The sequence below is a fragment of the Marmota flaviventris genome, chromosome 3, assembly GCF_047511675.1.
Source record: "Marmota flaviventris isolate mMarFla1 chromosome 3, mMarFla1.hap1, whole genome shotgun sequence".
Taxonomy (NCBI): Eukaryota; Metazoa; Chordata; class Mammalia; order Rodentia; family Sciuridae; genus Marmota; species Marmota flaviventris.
In genome coordinates this window covers 112,001,407-112,020,762 of record NC_092500.1, presented here as the reverse complement: position 1 = coordinate 112,020,762, position 19,356 = coordinate 112,001,407, and the positions used below count along the sequence as shown (strand labels likewise).

General features: G+C 37.4%; 1 protein-coding gene across 2 annotated transcripts in view; it reads right to left on the bottom strand.

Annotated features, from left to right (window-relative positions):
• Positions 1-5,657: 5,657 nt before the first annotated feature.
• Positions 5,658-19,356, bottom strand: part of Gtf2e2 (general transcription factor IIE subunit 2) — a 79,028-nt gene continuing 65,329 nt past the window's right edge. For both annotated transcript variants that reach the window (XM_027939334.2, XM_027939335.2), the window contains exons 7-8: positions 7,448-7,563; positions 5,658-6,196 (exon numbers count right to left, since the gene is read on the bottom strand). In XM_027939334.2, coding sequence (XP_027795135.1) covers positions 6,080-6,196; positions 7,448-7,563 — 233 coding nt within the window. In that variant the 3' untranslated portion in view covers positions 5,658-6,079. The remainder of the gene's footprint in view (positions 6,197-7,447; positions 7,564-19,356) is intronic.

The following is a 19,356-nucleotide window of genomic DNA, read 5'->3' as shown; positions in this document are numbered from 1 at the left end:
AATATTTTAATGATTATATGCTTGATTTGGGGGTTTTGTTTGTTGTATCATTTTTCATTAGAAATAAAAATAACATTTTTAATGGTTATCACAACAAAGCAAAGCTAGGAGTGAGGGGCGCTTTCTTACCAACAAGAAGAAGAAAGAGGGCAGGCAGTAGCCTAGAGGCTCCTGATAGATCTGCTTGGGTGTTTAGGGAGGGTCTATGCCCTCAGCACCACTTAACTCTTGGTGAGACTCCTGTATTTGATTTTAAGGAAAACAAAGCCACTTCACTATTATGCTTTTTTAAACTGTTTGTTTAAAGGTACTTTTCTATTGTTATTTTTAAAAAATAAAGTGCTTATTCCAGCTATCACACCACTGCTTGACAAATTCTTTTTTTTCAAGATCAGCCAAATGTGTCCCACACACTGCAGTCTAGGGACCAGAAATTTCTGTTTCAGGCTTTGGGACCAGCTAAGCACTAGCATGGAAAGATTAAAGGAGGAAACAGGTAGGAATGGGAGAGCCAGGGGATAGCCTCCACAAATGCACCACTTGGGTCACTGTCACTACTGCCATAAGCCATAAAGGAGCCCAAGGTAGATTCACAACTTTTCCGAGATGCCTTTCACTGAATTCAACAGACATCCACCTCAGGCTACAAAGCTATGGCTCAAGATCATTCGAATTCTATTCAGGTGTCACTGATGGCTTTATGCCGACTTAGCCAAGATGATTGATAGAGTTTCACACATGCGCTCACTCACCATTCTTAATAATGCCTAATTCCAAACAATGGCAACAATAGCTACTGTAATCCTTGACTTGAACACTGATGTTTTTTGGTTCCGTGTTTTGGATCTCATATCCTTTTCCAGAGGCGACTATCCACCAAACGCAGGCCATCACTGCCACCTTCCGGTCCCTTGAACTCATGGATAACTGGAGGAAAAAGGATAGGAAGCTTTCCACAGCCACACTCGGCTCCATGCCTATACCGGGCAGGCTTGATCATGTGCCTTTGCCTTTAGCCCATCCGTCAGCCTCCAACTCAAAAGCGCCAGAGATTGCCATACAGCCCAGGAATCGAGGGCAGCCAGTTTTACAGCTGTGGGCTACACTATCCCAATAGCCATTCCTGAACACAGTCACTTCCCAGATGATTTCTCAGAAGAGGACCTGGGATGGATGAGTGCCTAACCATCACTGTGCTGATGTGCAAGTGACAAGGGTGGATGGTATTTACCAGTTCTGTGCAAATTACAGTCCTGACCAAGCATTTGAGTACCAACTTCATTACAGTCTCTGAAAATTTGTCTTTTCTGTCACTCTACTGATAATGAATGAATGCACTGTCTTTTAGAACCAGGAACATGGAATAAGAAAAAAGGCATGTCTATTAGCTCTTGCTCCCTTACTCAATGTCCCAAATTTGTAACCTCTGTAGATAGATTAACTTAGCCATCACTTTATTTCATTACCAAATGTACTTTCCCTTGTGAATACAAGACTAATTGAACTAATTTTATAAACTGGCATCTGAAATAACACTCCTTCCACTTCTGTAATAAAATTATGAATTAAGGGAATTTGGAAAGAACCTTACAATTTGCAAATGAAAACACCTCCAGTTAATCACATCTAGGCTCCAGCTTCACTGGATCTAGTGCTTGCATAATGTCAACCCCACTTTCATGGGCTAACTTGCAATAATTACTACCCCATCTCAAACTCTATGGCATCCCTGAATCCTGAGTTGTGTGGCCTAGGGAACATTTTTTTTAAATACTTATTTTTTAGTGGTAGTTGGACACAATAACTTTTACTTATTTATTTTTATGTGGTGCTGAGGATTGAACCAAGGGCCTCACATGCACTAGGCAAATGCTCTACCACTGAGCTACAACCCCAGCCCCCCTAAGGAACATTCTTAAGAATGATAAAGGCATGGCTGAGGTCCTGGATTCTGTATCTTAATACACAATCCTTGGTGTCCATATCTAAGTTACTTCTGAGGGATCTGGACAAGACATGATCAGTGCTAACAATGTGGACAGATTTCCTCCTGCTTCCACATCACTGCAACATTCAACTGTGGTGAAAAGCCCACTCTTCAGGAGTAGTTTAAATATCAGCACATGGTTGCTCTCTTACTGTTCTATTTTAAAACCATTATGTCACACCTTCTAACAAAACAAATTTTACAACATTCTTAGGCTAAAGAATGTTTATTATTAGTGCCCTCAGAATGCCTCTACTAAAACTATCATTGTAATGCTAAACCAAATATAAGTAGTCAATTTGATTAAGGTCTCCAAGTTAGGGGGGAGGGTTGTTTTTGCAGCACTGGGGATTGAACCCAGAAGTGCCTTACCCAGCGCTCCCCCACACCCCATTATTTGAGACAGGGCCTCAAACTTAATCCTCCTACCTCAGCCTCTAAGCAGCTGGGATTTCAGGCATGTGCCACTACACTTGCAGGAAAATGTTTTTTTTAAAGCTCTATCTACCAATGGTGCAGGACATCCTAGTGGTAGTGACATTAATAATAAGAGTCAAGATAAAACTGGTATAAGATAAAAAGTGCTTCTGGAGCTAGTTCTGCCAGATTCAAGCTGTGGTTTATTTATTTATTTATTTACTGAATGCCCTGTGGCATATGAACCCTGCAAAGTTCTGGCTGGTTGAAAAGTAAGATTTCACCAGATCTTCAAACCACAACATGCTTACATGGTGCTGGCCCAAATCAGATGAGCTGGATTAATACTACAGCCCCAAACTTCTACAGGGGCCTAAGATAGCAGCCTCCTCAATCTTTATTTCTCCCATGGAGGAACTAACCAGGCCCAAACCCACTTAGCTTCTGAGACTGAACAAGGTTGAACATGTTCAGGTAAGTATGGCTGTAGACCATACTTTTTCTAATGGAAATCCTTTTACGAAGGAAAATGTGCTTTTGTTCTTTAAAGCAGAAAAACAGAAGGTGGGGTTAGCCCAGATGATAAGGCCATAGCATTGATTCTTTTTGCATATTTTACATTCATTTTGCTCCATGCTCTGCCCAAACTACATATAAACTCCTAAGGTGGCACACCAAAATGAGGTTTTCTGCTATCAGGCCTCCTTACACAAAGTGGGACTTCTATCTTGCTTAAATAAATCTTACTCTGTTTACTCTTCCCTCCCATTATTGTCTGTAGATTTTATTCTTCAGAATGTGCAGGCAAGAACCAAGAGGAAAGTGGCAAAATAGGGAATGAAGTCTCACTCAAAACTCCAGTTTCATCTTAAGAGGAAAGCCAATAGCATAATGCCAGGGCTTACTCTAAATCCACTTTTCTAAACTATGCTTCCCCCAACAGTCACAAAACAACCTGGTGACAAGTGTTCCAAAGTTAGTCTGAGAAATGGTTTCCAAGAGGTTCCCAGACCTTCTAACTCCCACCTACTCTTCTCCCAGTACACACTGGGAAATGAATTCCAAGGACAGCAATGTGAGTGATAACAGGTCATTGCTACAGAAGGCACGATACTTGCCTCAGCTTGCTAACAGTGAAACCTCAGAAAACCCCAAATCTTCCCACAAATCAGCTGAAAGTAAAACAGTAGCTAGAAGAAAGGGGGGACACTGAGTTTCATCTTTTAAGCCATTAGCTGAGGGGAACTGGGTAATTGATAAATACAAATACTCTAGCCCTACATAACCAACTACATTCAGAACATGTTTTTGCTGCCAGTGATTTCAAACAGCTCATATGAAAAATCCAAGGCTGTACATTTGCATTCCTTCCCTATGAACACTGGGATTGGAAGTAATCGGATGTCTCTGCACTACATTTTTCCTAATTCTCTGCTCAACAGGTATAAAGTGCTCTTCTGTCCCTGGGGTCCCACCATCATCTAGCCACACTCACCGGCTATGACAGCAGTGGCCAAATGTTCATTTTTATACTTTGTTCAGGCTCAACTACATTTATCTTAGCTATCCCCTAAAAGCCTCACGTGACTGATGAATTATAAATTAAATGCAATACAGCCTGACTTACCCTTTTAACTCATTCAGCCATGCCCATCCCCACTTGCTTCTGAATGGCAGCAGATCCAACAGAAACAGGCAGAAGTGGGAAAACAACTTTAGCTTGGAATTTCTGGAGAATGTTTTTTAGACACCCAAAAGAACTGCTAAAAAACTTACTTCTTTAATTATGATCATAAACATAACTAGGATCCTATCAAATTTTCCACAAAAACTATATCCTCCCCACATCATTCAGTGATGCAATCTCAGTACTTCACCATGCAGGAATTGCATGTCATAGGCAAAGAGGATCAAGGCTTATCAGCAAAATAAAATGCAAGTGAATGAAACAAAGCTATAGTTCACACATGTTATCGACTTGGCAATACACTTCTCTAGATCTAAACTTCCTCATTTCTGAAATAAGTTTTAGACAACGATCAATTATCAGGCCAGTCCATGAAGTATTGATGAGCACAGGCTTAGCTAGAAATTATTAACAATACACAACAAGCTGTAAAGCATATTGTTTTAGAATCTGTGATGGAGGTCTATCTCCTTGCAGAATAAGATGAAGTATGGGGTGTACAGACCACAGAAGCAGGCATTTGGAAATAAGCTAATTCTACATTTACAATGAAACTAGTTTTATGCTGTAAGTCATTAAAGTTCCTTATTTACAAAGCAAGACAGGTTGAATTTCCTGTATTCCAAATTATCAAGGGGAGTCTCAGTTTCACATCTCATGTTTTGGAGCTTGGAATTTAGAAAGACATAAAGCAAACACAGAGCACTAAATGGGTAGGAAGTTCACATATAGAATATAAATTAAAAAAGCAAAATGCCTTCTGTCATCTAATCAAAGGACTCACTGCTTTGGGCACCATCATGCCTTTTTTGGGGACACCAGACCTCACTTTTATAATACAATACAATTTCAACCTGTGATATGAAGCCATTAACACAAAGGACCACAGCAGTCCATATAAAAAGCAGCAATAAGGGACTGGGGTTGTGGCTCAGCGGTAGAGCTCTTGCCTAGCACGGTGAGGCCCTAGGTTCAACCCTCAACACCACATAAAAATAAATAAATAAAATAAAGGTATTGTGTCCAACTATAACGAAAAAAATTTTTTTTTTTTTTTAAAAAAGCATCAATAACGAAAATGGGCACTTTGCTACAGAAGGCAAGAAGGACCACAGCAACTTCCCATTATGAAAAAAACCCACACATACTTGATAAAAGCTCTCATGAGCCAGGCCAGTGACAGGGGGAAAGTGGGGGTCTCGACCAGATGAACCTCAGGCCAAGTCATGTGAGGGGTGAGACATGGTAAAGCTAATGTTCAGGTTGGGAAGATGACTCCATCCATCCTTGTTCAAGACCATACCAGAGCATTATTTTCTAAATCCAACAGGCTATAACACCAATTTGTCCTTTTAAAAGATAACATTAACAATTACATCTAGTATATTTTTTTATTGCATTACTTGCTAATGAGAGGCATGTCTTGTGTTCCAACTGGGAATCCACATGCTCAGTACCAGAGCAGACTCCAGTCTCCATAACATCCCAAGTACACACCCTGAGCAAGTCCAGGACTGGAGCTTGTTGCTGCCATTTCCAAGAATGAAAAGAAACAAACGGAATTCATTAACTTATTCAAAATCCTTCTACAATGATTTTATTATAAATATGTTCTTTTGGAATAAACAAATATTGCATTCAAGACTATCTGCCAACTTGCTCTAAGGTAATAAAAGAGAAAAAATGGGACCAGGAACCATCTAGAAGTAGAGACAAATAGCAAAGACACCTGCATATCGTGCTAAGCGCCTTTCTCCCAAGAAGGAACAGAAGGTCTAGAGGGAATATCACATTTCTCATTAGCCTATTTGATTAAAATAAGCTTTGAGTTTGGTAATTTGCACTTGTTCTGTAAACTGAACTGCTCCTTGCCTCAGTCCTAAGAAGCAGAATGGGAAGACAGCCAGTCTTCAGATCCCGAGCATCAACAACAACAAAAAAATCTTGATTGTGTGTTTGTAACTCTTTGTTCAAGACAAAAGTGTTCCCTATTTGCCAGGAGTAATGTCAGAGTAATCCTTCAGCACTCCAGCCAAGTGTTCGTTGTGAGTCTTAAAACGTCGTTTTTTCTGTGAAGCAGGTTTTTTCCTTCTCTGAATAGGAGCCTAAAGGAAAAAACAGAAACAATAGTAATTCCCGGGTGGTTAGGATGGTCAGGATTTAAAAAGCAAGCTCAGAAACATGCAGTAAAGAATGCAGAGTTTCCCCTGCTCTGTGACCCAGCCTCACATACACCCATCCACAGCACACATGCCAACCTCCAACCAGACTCAGTACTTTCTGTTACCATAAGGTGTGAACCTACATCAGCAATAAACAGGTTGTCACCATAACTTACCAGAACTATTCTAGGCACTAAGTGGATAAAACAAAAGAGAGGTAGTGAAGCTCTTGGGTTTTTGTCTCTGTTATCAAGTCTAAAAATATATTCACCATCATCAATTTAAAGTGGGGGGCCTGAATACTGAGATATAGCAAAACAGAAATGGAGAGACACAAAGATTTGTACTATTATTCTCCATTCTGTATATTTGAAATATTAATAACACATGATTAAAAATCAATAAACTAATAATAGGTCATCATGAAGGGCTGTAATTACACATTTGTGGACAAATCACTGGCACTAAATCTTCCTTTTTGAGTCCTAAAAATTCACTAAGACACACACTGCACACACCCAAAAAGACACAAAGATAATCTCCAAAGTATGATGATGGCAAAGGAGAGAGGGAGAGTCTCACATGTTAGTAAATTACTCCCCACCTGGCTCCATTCTTGGACTACAGGAATCTAGGTTTTGCTTAGCTGATACACAGCAATTTACCAGTTTTATGTGATTACTAATGCCTCCTATGAGAAGAATTTAGGCACTACAAAGAAAACAATATCGGGTTCCCAAGGGACCTGAAAATCAACAAGGACAAGTCAACATGATCAGAGACAGCAGAACTAAGTGACAAGTCTACAAAGCTCACAAAGCAAGGGGAAGAAAGCACAATTACAGTGTTAAAGGCCAAGCGATGAAGACACAGGCTCCTGTAGAAACTGGGATAAGTGTGTGCAGAGGTGAGAGAGTAGGCAACACTGAGGCCCCAGAGTCAGGGAGGCAAGGCTGGAGCTCAAGAGCTGGCATAGTTAGAACAGGCTAACAGGCAATGGGAAGCTCTCCCCAGCCTGGAGAACAGCACCCAAGGGCAGTTCAGTTGCAGACATGATATGGGTTACATCTGACCAAATCACTGGACGAGACAAAGAAAAAACTGGAAGGGGGACTGACTACTGGCTTTTCAGAGAGAACAGGAAGCAGCTAACAGAGAACAGAGGATTGATTTTTTTTTCTACAGATTACACACCACTTTCTTTGGTCCAGATTCCTGCATAGAAGAAATACCCTGTCGCTTCAAATATTCTTCAATTTTCTCCTCATCCATTGAATCCACAGTGACACTCCTCCAGAGTTTCTGGAATTCTGTATCAACAAGAAAGCAGTTATTTTATCATTTATTTTTACAAGTCATAGAATCTCTGTAATCAAAATCCAGGCTTCAATATTATCACCTCTAGGCCTGAATTAGTACATCTGAGATTTCCTTTTAAAAACAAAGGCAGACAAGAACATTCCAGTGTCCGGACACTAAGCGGCAGAAGGGCCTGGGAATAGAATGGCATACACACAGACTACGTCAGTGATGCTCTATTTTTAGAGGCCAGAAAGCAAAGGATGATGTGATAAAGCCTCCTGCTCCCTTAGGCCTTCTCTTTCCTGGGGAAGAAAAGGCAGTCAATACTCTCCTTTATTTCTAAAGTCAGTTCCCTCCATTTTAGGCAAACAGTTCAATTCCTGCTCATCTGCCCTGAGCTCAATATACTCCATTTTCTCTCCCACTGTTAGTAAGAAACATGCAGAGAAATGAGAGAAATTCACTTGCAAAATCTTTTGAAATCAAGGGATTGGTGACTAAGAGGATAACTGAGATGGAAACATTGTCTCACAGCTCCCATGAAACAAAGAAGAAAGACTACTGTCCAGCCTACATCTTGTCCTCAGAAACCTATGGTCCCTCTGAAATATATATCCAAAGTGAAAGTTCTTTGCCTCTTAATTCTCCTCCTAAAGACAGATTCTAATAACTGGATTCACCTATCAGCATCTACTTTCAAAAACAAAACAAAAAACTTCTTGTGATGGAAAAAAATCACAAAACTCAATACTCTGAGGGAAAAAAAAAAGGAAAGTCCTTAGCACCGAGGTGGTTCACTGGACCTCCAGTTCACAAAACCTGCCTTGCCTACCTGCCTGCCCCCTATTGAAAACCCTCATCCCACCTCCTTTCCTTCTAGGGCCATTAATTTTCCAGCATAGTCATTCACAAGCTATAAATGAAGTAGACACCAAATAAAGTGCTGGACTAGATTTTTTATTTTCCTTTGCCCTCTTTTCTAAGTTCCTTCCTTTTTTCTTATTTCAGTACATACTACATGAAGTAAATGATAGGGAAACAGAAATCCAGTGAATCTATTAGGGTGCCCCCACACCCTGAAGCTTTTGTTGCTGGTGACCAATTGCCAAAAATAACATAATCTACTACAAATAATTCAACCTGGGCACAGAACATCTCTAAGATGTCTGTATTTCCACAGATATATATTAGGGGTTCTTTATACTATTATACTCATTGAACTTTCATCTGCTCACATTATAGACATTAACTGATGACAACTGTTTGCATGCAGGGAACTCTATTTTCATCTGATTCCCACGGTAGCAGGCACTGTTCCTACCATGTTGACAGGTACTACAACTCACTATGAACATATGAAATACTACTGTCCACCAAGGCCTAGACACCATAGGCCATTTTCTTTTTACATTTTTAATATTTTTATTTAAAATAAATTTGCACTAACAAAAAGTTACAAAGTTAGTATATAGGTCCCTTCATACCTTTTATCCAACATTCCTTAATAATAGCACCTTAAAAAACTGTGTATCTATTGAAAACTTATAAATACTGACATAATATCACTAATTGACAGGCACTTGAAATGTATTATTGTTAGCAGGAACACCCCTCTGGTCCAGGAACCAATCCAGGATGCCACCCTGCCCTAATCATATCTCCATATTCTCTTCAAATCTCCCAAGGGTACCCAGTCTGTCTTTGTCCCTCATTTCTGAAACACTTCTAAAGAGTACTGGTCAGTTATATTGTAGAAGGTTCTTCATCTGGCTTTGTCTGATATTTCCTCTAGACTGAGATTTCTGCATTTCTGGCAAAAATAACACAGGAATAAGGCTGTGTTATTCCTATCAATTGACAATTGCCTTATTGTCAATATATCTTATTACTAGAGCTGGTTAACTGATTATTGATTAAGGGGTATCTATTAGGATTTTCAGCCATGAAGCTATTAGTTTTTCCTCTGTAATTAATAAGTGTCTTAGGGAGATACATTCTGAGACTATGCAAATACCTTATTTCTCATACTTTCACTAACTTTTGCATATATTAGTCACTCTTGCATATAATAATTATTATTTGTGAGTGCCTACTGCAAATGATTTCCATCATTTCTTCCACATTTATTATAGCTCTACTGCTGCTTTCTCTAATTTGTTTTTTAATTATTTAAGTGAATAAGGTCACATGGATATAATTCATTATCATCATTATTTGTGTTGTTGTTCAAACATCCCAGCTTTAGTTGGTTCCAGTGTCTCTGGCTTGTCTTTTTTGGGGGGGAAAGACACTCTTACTTTTTGGTACCAAATGTTGTTCCAGGCTTATCTTGAATTTTCCAAAATTTGGAATCAATCATTTCTCCAAGGATTCAAGACTTACTTTACTGCAGAATGGTATTTACAAACTAAGATCTATGCATTCTGTTTTTTTACACCAATTTTTCTTTTATGAAACTAGAAAATGACAAGATAACATCAAATTTGAAGACGCTTCAATTTAGCAGAAGATCCCCAAGTACAATGAAAATCAGGTATGTTCTAAACTCTAAGGGTAAATAAAATCAGAACTAATTGATAAACCCACTGTCTCTTAATAGAAAAGAGAACAGGCTAGAATTTATAAACTGTGCCATGAAGGGAAGAAAATAAGCAAACTCAAGGAAGTTTTGCTGAAATTCCCATTAACTCACTCACAATTTGGCTATGACTACTCTTTCCTGTGAAATGGTAGAACAGTGTGGTGCAGACTTCAGAGCCACAAGGCCAGGGTATGACCTTAGTTATCCCATTTACCATATAAAACAGGGCAAGCTCTCATTTCTCTGCTCAGTTTCCTCATCTATAACATGGAGATAACAATAACACCTGTCTCATAGAGTAGTGAGAAATAAGTTAAAAATAAGTAAGACACTAAAAATAGTGCCTGTAAAGGAAAGGTGTTATTATAGTTATCTCTACCTATCATCATCTAACATCCATTATCTTATTTCTGTGTGCTAATGCCTTTAATAAAAGCAGTATGAAACATTTATGAAAAGGACCGGCTACTAGATTCTAAAATTTTCTTAAGCAAAATCACAAAAGTGGAAACAACCCAAATGTCCATCAGTTGAAGAATGAGTAAATAAAATGTGAATATGAACACAACATTCTTTTTCACTATAAGGATTAAGGTTCTATACTTCCCTCTAAGCACTCCATAGCTGCATCCCTTAATTTTGACACACTGTGCTTTCATTTCATTTAATTCAATAATTTAACTTCCTTGTTATTTATTTCCTCCTTGAACCATGGGTTAATGTTGCTGTTTAATTTTCAAATGGAGAGTTTCCAAATATACTTATTACTTATTTCTTTTTTCTTTTTTTGGTACCAAGATTGAACCCAGTGGTGCTTAACCATAGAGATACATCCCCAGACCTTTTTCGTATTTTATTTAGAGACAGGGTCACACTGAGTTACTTTAGGACCTCGATAAGTTGCTAAAGCTGCCTCAGCCTCCCAAGCCACTGGGATTACAGGTGTGCATCACCATGCCCAGCTTGTTATTGATTTCTAGTCTAATTCCATTATGGTCCAAGCACACCCTTTGTATACTTTCAAAGACTTCTTTTGTGAGCTAGAATACCATCTACCTTGGTGAGTATTCCATATGCTCTTAAAAATATTACTGTAATTACATCAAGTTATTAGAAGCCCTATATCCTCATTTTCCAAATTGGTTTAATTATCGAAAGAGAAGTATTATAGACTCTAGTCTTAACGACTCATCTGTTTATTTCTCCTTTAAGTTTTCCATTTTTAATTTATGCATTTTTAAGGTCTGTTGTTAGATATATACATACTTAGGGCTATTTAAGACTGTAGGAGAATTGATCCCTTTATCATTGTTTAATGTACCTTTTTATCCTTGGTAGTTTTCTTTGCTCTGTAGTCTATGTTATTTGATATTAACATACATACCCTAGCCTTCCTTTGATTTATGTTTCCATGGTATATCATTTTTCACATCCTTTCACTTTTCATTTACTTTAACCTCCCCCGCCTCAAACTAGGGATTGAACCCAGGGATTCTTGACCACTGAACTACCCAACCTTTTTTTTTTTTTTATTAGAGGCATGCACCACTATGCCCAGCCCATGTCTTTATATATAAAATTGTGTTTCTTACAAATAGCATATATAAGGATTTTGCTTTTGTATTCAATCTGAAAAACCTGTCTTACTAGACTTATACCATTTATATTTAACATAATTATTAATATGGCTGAAATAAAATTGTCCTCTTGTTCACTGTTATTATCTGATCCATCTACTCTTGGTTTTTTCCCTATTTCTTTTTTTAATTTAGATTAACCAAATATATTTCTATGATTCCATTGTACCTCCATTATTGGTTATTTATTTATGCCTCTTGAAAAAAATGTTTTAGTGGTTGTCCAAAACTTTACAACATAATTAATCAGAACCTCACCTCAAACTATGCCATTTCTCACATAATATAAAAGATATTACTACAGTATATTCAAAACTAACCATCCCTTATTTTACTTTTGTGTGTGTCGTGCATGGGCACTCTAAACACAAAATACATTGCTGATATTTTTGTTTTATGGTCATCTTTCAAACCAATGAAAACTAAGAAAAGCAAAAAAAATTAATAAGTAAGTCATGAATCTTATATCTTTGTTTATTCTTTCTCCAGCACACTTCATTATTTATACAGATCCAAATTTCTAGTGTTAAATCCCTTCTGCCTAAACAACTTCCTTTTATATACGTCTAAACTCTTTCAGTTTCTGTTTCCCTGACACAGTATTTCTCCTTCATTTTTGAAACAAGTATTTCTGCAGAGTAAAGAATTCTGAGTTGAAAGATTTTACCTTGGGCCATTTAAAGATGTCACTGCTAGAGTTCTTTACTAGTTATTAACATGTAAAAATAACATTTTCCAAGTTTTCATTTGTATTTTTTAAAATTTTTTTTAGTTGAAGATGCACACAGTATCTTTATTTTATTTGTTTATTTTTATGTGGTGCCGGGGATTAAATCCAATGCCTCATGCATGCTAGGCAAGCGTTCTCCCACTGAACCACAACTCCAGTCCCTTCATTTGTATTTTAACTGAAGTGTTTTGACATGCAACTTTATATTTTTATGCAAATGTAACCACTTTTTATCATTTTTATTACCAAGGAAATGCCTAAATAAACCATCTAGCTTCAAAAATTAAAGATGTCACATGTTATCTTTTACTTTGCATAGATCTAATGAGAAGTCTTCTGTAATTCTTTGTTCCTCCAAAATGAATTAGAGGGAAACTCTGCATTTAATATTTTATCCTTATCCTTAATTTTCACTGTTTGAATAAGCAACACCTAGGTGTTTTTCCTGTCTTTTGTCTGATTTGAGGATAACCTCATGTTCTTTGAGCTTTTAGGACTCTTGGTTTGGTGTCCATTATTAATTCTGGAAAACTGACCACTGGTCTTCAAGTATTTCTTCCACTCTCTTTCTCTTCTCCTTTCAAGACTTCAATTATACATTCAGGCCATTTGCTAACATACCACAGCTCATGGATGCTCTGTTCTATGATTTTTTACACTTGTTTCTCTTTGCATCTCAGCTTGGATAATTTGTATTGGCTCATCTTCAAATTCTCAGATTCTTCCTTGGCTATGCCAAGTTCATCGATGAGCTTATTGAAAACATTTTTCATCTGTTACTGTGCTTTTCATTTCTGGGGTTTTCACGTGATTTTTTAAATAGTATCTTTGTCTGATCATGTCTGTCTTTTTTAATATAGACATTAAATTCTATGTCTCATAGTTCCAATACCTATGACTTTAGTTTGCTGTTTTTCCTTGCTTCTTTTTATACCTCAAACATTTTTTTGAATGCAGGATATCCTCTGTAGGATGGCTGACACTGAGGCAAAAGTTTTTATGCCTTGAAGCAGGTGTGCCTTTCCTTTTGCCAGGCCTTAAGTGACAGGAGGTTGAATCAATCCAGTCAGGACATGAGCTTGGTTTGAAACCTGTTGCTGATGTGGTTACCCATAATGCACCACAGGCTTCCAATTCCTCAAGCTACACCTCATGTTCAGGGCAGAGTCTGTTTGCCAGATGTATTTCTCTGAATGTATTTAGCCTTCAGTTTTACGTCTTCCTTTTAATATTGTACCTTAAATGGTCTGCCTCCATGTTCCTGCAACTCTCACAGAATTTCACTGTTACCTGTTACTTCACAGTTATTAGCCTCCTGGGGGGTAGGGGTGGGGATGGGGTTTTCCTCTGATACTCTTATGAAGCCTCCATCTTAAGCAAGCAATGAGTTCCATGGTGCCCAGGGTGTGACCTTTTCAGTGTTCTCCTGCTGAAGTTCTGGACCCAGCACATATTACTACCTCTTCCCCAGGGTAGGTTTTCTTTTGGTTCCCTCCCATAGCAAGTTTAAGGCTTTTTGTCTCATAGGAGAAAAAGAGGGGAGAAGGAATCTACTATTTCCCTCATCCAGGCCTATCCAGTGAGGGACACTTTCTCAGTACCTTCACTCTTGCCTCAATTCTCTACAAGATACCAGTCTGTGTTGAAGAGACTGTGAGTGGGAACAAGTACCCCTGATGTGCAGTGGTCTATGTTCTCTTGCTAGTCTATACTAAGTCTTTTGCAGTTCACTAAAAATTTTAACAGAATTCTTCTGATTAGTGTTCACTGTATCAGGTAAAAAGTACTAAGATCCTAATTTTCCTTGGTGGTACCTGTCTTTTCTAAAACTTTGGGTTGGATGGCTGTCCTACCATCTCAGCTCTCTGATGGATTTTTTAAAATCTACATATTTATAGATTTCTGGAGTTTGTTATCATTATTTTAAGTGCAGAAACAATGATTTTTCTAGCTTTCTCCATTCTAAAAGGAGGCTACAAAGTCCCCAACTACCAACTTTTAGTCAAACTTTATAGACAGTGTGATGAAGGTGACTAGCTCATCTCACTATAAATAAATATAAAAGAAAACTATGTCAAGTGAAACTTCCAACTCAGCAATAAAAATATCTTATTAATTCTAATAAAGCACACAAAATTATTGTTTTAAATTATGTTGACAAATATAAATTTTTTTAAATTTATCATAGTTTTAAGAACTGTGTCATGTAAAATGCATTTTACCATACATTTATTAAATTCTTTTTTTTTTTAATTTTTTATTGTTGGTTGTTCAAAACATTACATAGTTCTTGATATATCATATTTCACACTTTGATTCAAGTGGGTTATGAGCTCCCATTTTTACCCCATATACTGATTGCAGAATCACATCAGTTACACATCCATTGATTTACATATTGCCATACTAGTGTCTATTGTGTTCTGCTGCCTTTCCTATCCTCTACTATCCCCCCTCCCCTCCCCTCCCCTCCCCTCTTCTCTCTCTGCCCCCTCTACTGTCATTCATTTGTCCCCCTTGTATTATTTTTCCCTTTCCCCTCACTTCCTCTTGTATGTACTTTTGTATAACTCTGAGGGTCTCCTTCCATTTCCATGCAATTTCCCTTTTCTCTCCCTTTCCCTCCCACCTCTCATCCCTGTTTAATGTTAATCTTCTTCTCATGCTCTTCGACCCTACTCTGTTCTTAGTTACTCTCCTTATATCAAAGAAGACATTTGGCATTTGTTTTTTAGGGATTGGCTAGCTTCACTTAGCATAATCTGCTCTAATGCCATCCATTTCCCTGTAAATTCTATGATTTTGTCATTTTTTAATGCAGAGTAATACTCCATTGTGTATAAATGCCACATTTTTTTTATCCATTCGTCTATTGAAGGGCATCTAGGTTGGTTCCACAGTCTTGCTATTGTGAATTGAGCTGCTATGAACATCGATGTAGCAGTGTCCCTGTAGCATGCACTTTTTAGGTCTTTAGGGAATAGACTGAGAAGGGGAATAGCTGGGTCAAATGGTGGCTCCATTCCCAGCTTTCCAAGAAATCTCCATACTGCTTTCCAAATTGGCTGCACCAATTTGCAGTCCCACCAGCAATGTACAAGTGTACCCTTTTCCCCACATCCTCGCCAGCACTTAAATTCTAATTTATCACATAAAAACTGCATTAATTTAGAATTTGGTTACCTTACATCTGTATAACAATTCAACTGTGTACTTCTCTCTGTATAAAGGTGGGGGACCAGTGGTAGAGCGCTCACATGGCGATGGGTTCAATCCTTACCACCACATAAAAAATAAATAAATATGTATTGTGTCCAACTACAATTAACAAATATATTTTTTTTAAAAAAAAGGTAAATGGGGAAAGTACATGTGACAAAAATGCCTTGTATTCATTAATTTTACCAAGCCTCTATGTTGGCAGCACTGCAAAATTTTAGATCCTTGAAGATCGAAACTACTTGCCTTTCTATCTGATAATGAACAGAAGCTTATATGTTGCGGATCTCCTAAAATACAATAACAGAGGCAATAGTACCTCCTAGAATAATGACAGCAATTGTCTTCAAAACTAATCTGTATATCAATGTACAATCCAAAATAATACACAACACTATAAATTTTCATGGCACAATGGAATTAAAATTGTTAAAACAAATTTTTAATATTTCATTTTGCTAAAAGAATGTTAGTCAAGCTATTTTCAGAAGAAAATCCCTGAACAAAAACTCTTCTGTTTATGTTTATTTATTTACTTTTTTGGCAGTGCTGGGACTCAAACACAGGGCCTTACACCTGATAAGCAAGTACTCTACCACTGAATTATATTTCCAGCCCCTTTAGTGTATATGTGTATGTGTGTATAGATATATACACACACACAAATATATGTATTTTATATTCAATCCCTGACTTTCCTTAGTTAAATGCTGCTGCAGTATTTAAATGTTATATATAGAGCCAGGTGTGGTGGCACACACCTGTCATCCCAGCAGCTTGGGAGACTAAGGCAGGAGGATCGTGAGTTCAAAGCCAGCCTCAGCAACTTAGCAAGGGCCTAAGCAACTCTGTGAGACTCTGTCTCTATATAAAATACAAGGGCTGGAATGTGGCTCAGTGGTGTGAGTGCCCCGGAGTTCAATCCCAGGTACCCAAGAAAAATTTAAAAATTTGAAAAAAAAAAAAAGTTAAATCTATAATGTAAATATATTATAGCTACATAAATACTTTAGATGAACACTGAGACACAGGCAAAATTTTAGAAGCAGAATTTCACAGGATTCCAAATTTAATTGTTTTTTACTATATGGAGAGATGCTCAGCAGACAGAAATGCAAAGAGAAATAAAGTTTTTCTTTAATTTTATAAAATTGGTATAAGAAAGTAAAAACTAAAAACAAAATAATTTTCTGGCAAAGTCATCTAAAAATATCTATTAAGCTGGGCAAGATGGCATATTCTTATATTTGGCATGCTGAGACAAGAGACTAGCTTGAGCCCAAGGCTTCAAGGCCACCCTTAGCAACAGAGCAAGACCCCCATCATTCATTTATTCATTCCTTCAGTGAGACACTATCATTCATTCATTCATGTATATACATATAAATACATACATAAAAATACTCATTACGGGTGAGGATATAAACAAATGGACACCTTCTCACATACTACGATGAAAGTATAAACCTAATTCAAACTTGACAATGGACATTTGGCAAGATGTTGAAAATATTTAATTAAAAGTGCAAATACATGCACATGCAAGCATCATAGCTCAAGAGCAACGACTCAGAAGTGGTAGCTACTTGGGGCTGGGGCTGTAGCTCAGTGGCAGAGCACCTGCCTAGCATGGTGAGGCACTGGGTTTGATCCTTAGCATCACATAAAAATAAACAAATAAAATAAAGGCATGCTGTCCATCTACAACTACAAAAAAAAAATTAAAAAAGAAGAAGTGGTTGGGGCTGGGGATGTGGCTCAAGCGGTAGCGCGCTCGCCTGGCATGCGTGCGGCCCGGGTTCGATCCTCAGCACCACATACAAACAATGATATTGTGCCCGCCGAAAAACTGAAAAATAAATATTAAAAATTCTCCCTCCCTCCCTCCCTCTCCCTCTCTCTCTCTTAAAAAAAAAAAAAAAAAGAAGTGGTAATTACTAGAAGGAGCAAAAAATAAAGGTAAAATTATTTAGCATCCTAGTCAAAAAGAACATGTTACCACCAATGGGGGAAAGGTCACATAGTCATTGGTACCGTATCAGGAACACCAAAAAACAATACATAGGGGCTGGGGTTGTGGCTCAGTGGTAAAGCCCACTTGCCTAGCACGTGTGAGGCATTGGGTTCAATCCTCAGCACTGCATAAAAATAAATAAAATAAAAAATATTATTCCATCTTCAACTAAAAAAATTTTTAAATACATAACTGCATATTGCAAATGTGGCCTCAGACTGTTAAATAGTTCTGTCTTTGCCCTCTAATTAAATGCAAAACTATAAAATCACGAGTCAATGATCTAATAAGTAAATAGCCAAATAAGGAGAATTATACACTAGTATTTTATATCCTATATTTTCAATACTACTAATAGCTAACACTGCTGTGTTCTTACTATATGCTAGGTTTTGTTCTAAGCTCTAGCACTTGTATTTACATTATTCATTTAATCCTCATAATGAGACACCATTATTCCCATTTTACAATTGAGGAATCGCAGAAAAAAAGTATCTTGTGTAAGCTGGAAAGCAGCAGAGCTAAGATTAAAAACTACAATTTCACTTCTTGATGGTCTTCTTGACCACTGCATTCATACTGCCTCTAAATGAATAAGATTTTGATTAGGGAAATAAATATCTTTGTGAAATAAGATGCATTCCTAGGTCCAATATTCTGTATTCACCTCTCTGTTTAATTTTTAAAAATACTATGCGATAAACTGTCTCCTTACTTTAGCTGTGTCTCATCTTAAGAACATCTGTTGTCTAATACAGATAGAATAAAGGGTGAATCTTCACTGGGCCCCAAAGTTTACTCACTCATGGCTCCTCTCTAAAGCAAAGACTGCCACCTAGTGGTCTAAAATCAACATTAATACAATCAAAAAAACCAAGCATGTTGAAAAGTAAAACATGAAAGAGAAAAGAGAAAGACAAATGTTAAAATGTGCCAATTCAACCCCAGGCCTTGCACACACCGGACAAGAGCTCTAATAAATACTAAGCTCCATCCCAACCTCCAAATGTGTCGATTTTCAATGAGTCTTAAGTGGAAATACACATTCTTTGTATTGTTAACAAAAACTCAGATTTTTTAAAACTATTTTTTAAATTGATGATGTAACACTGACATGTTCAAGTAAATGAATGGTATTTTACCCTTGAGATTCCTGCACATATTTCCTCTGGTGTCCTTATGGCATTGTACCATTGAAATTATAATATGCAACATGTTGTACTATACAGATGCTCCTCAACTCACAATGAGGTTACATCTCAATAAATCGACAGCAAGTTGGAAATATTTTAAGTCAAAACACATTTGATACATCTAACTATATTGACCATCAGTATTATGTGTTCCTATGTCATTCTCCCTCCTCAGCATGTAAGCTCAAGGACAGAAACTTTATTCACATTTATTTATTCATTTATTCATTCATTCATTCATTCATTCATTCATTTTGTTTGGTTTGTTGTTGTTGTTGTTTATTTGTTTGGTTTTTTTTGTTGTTGTTGTTTTGTTTTGTGGTGCTAGGGATTGAACCCAGGGCCTTGTGCATGCAAGCATTCATTTATTTTGTACCAGGTATTGAACCCATAGGCACTTAACCACTGAGCCACATACCCAGCCCTT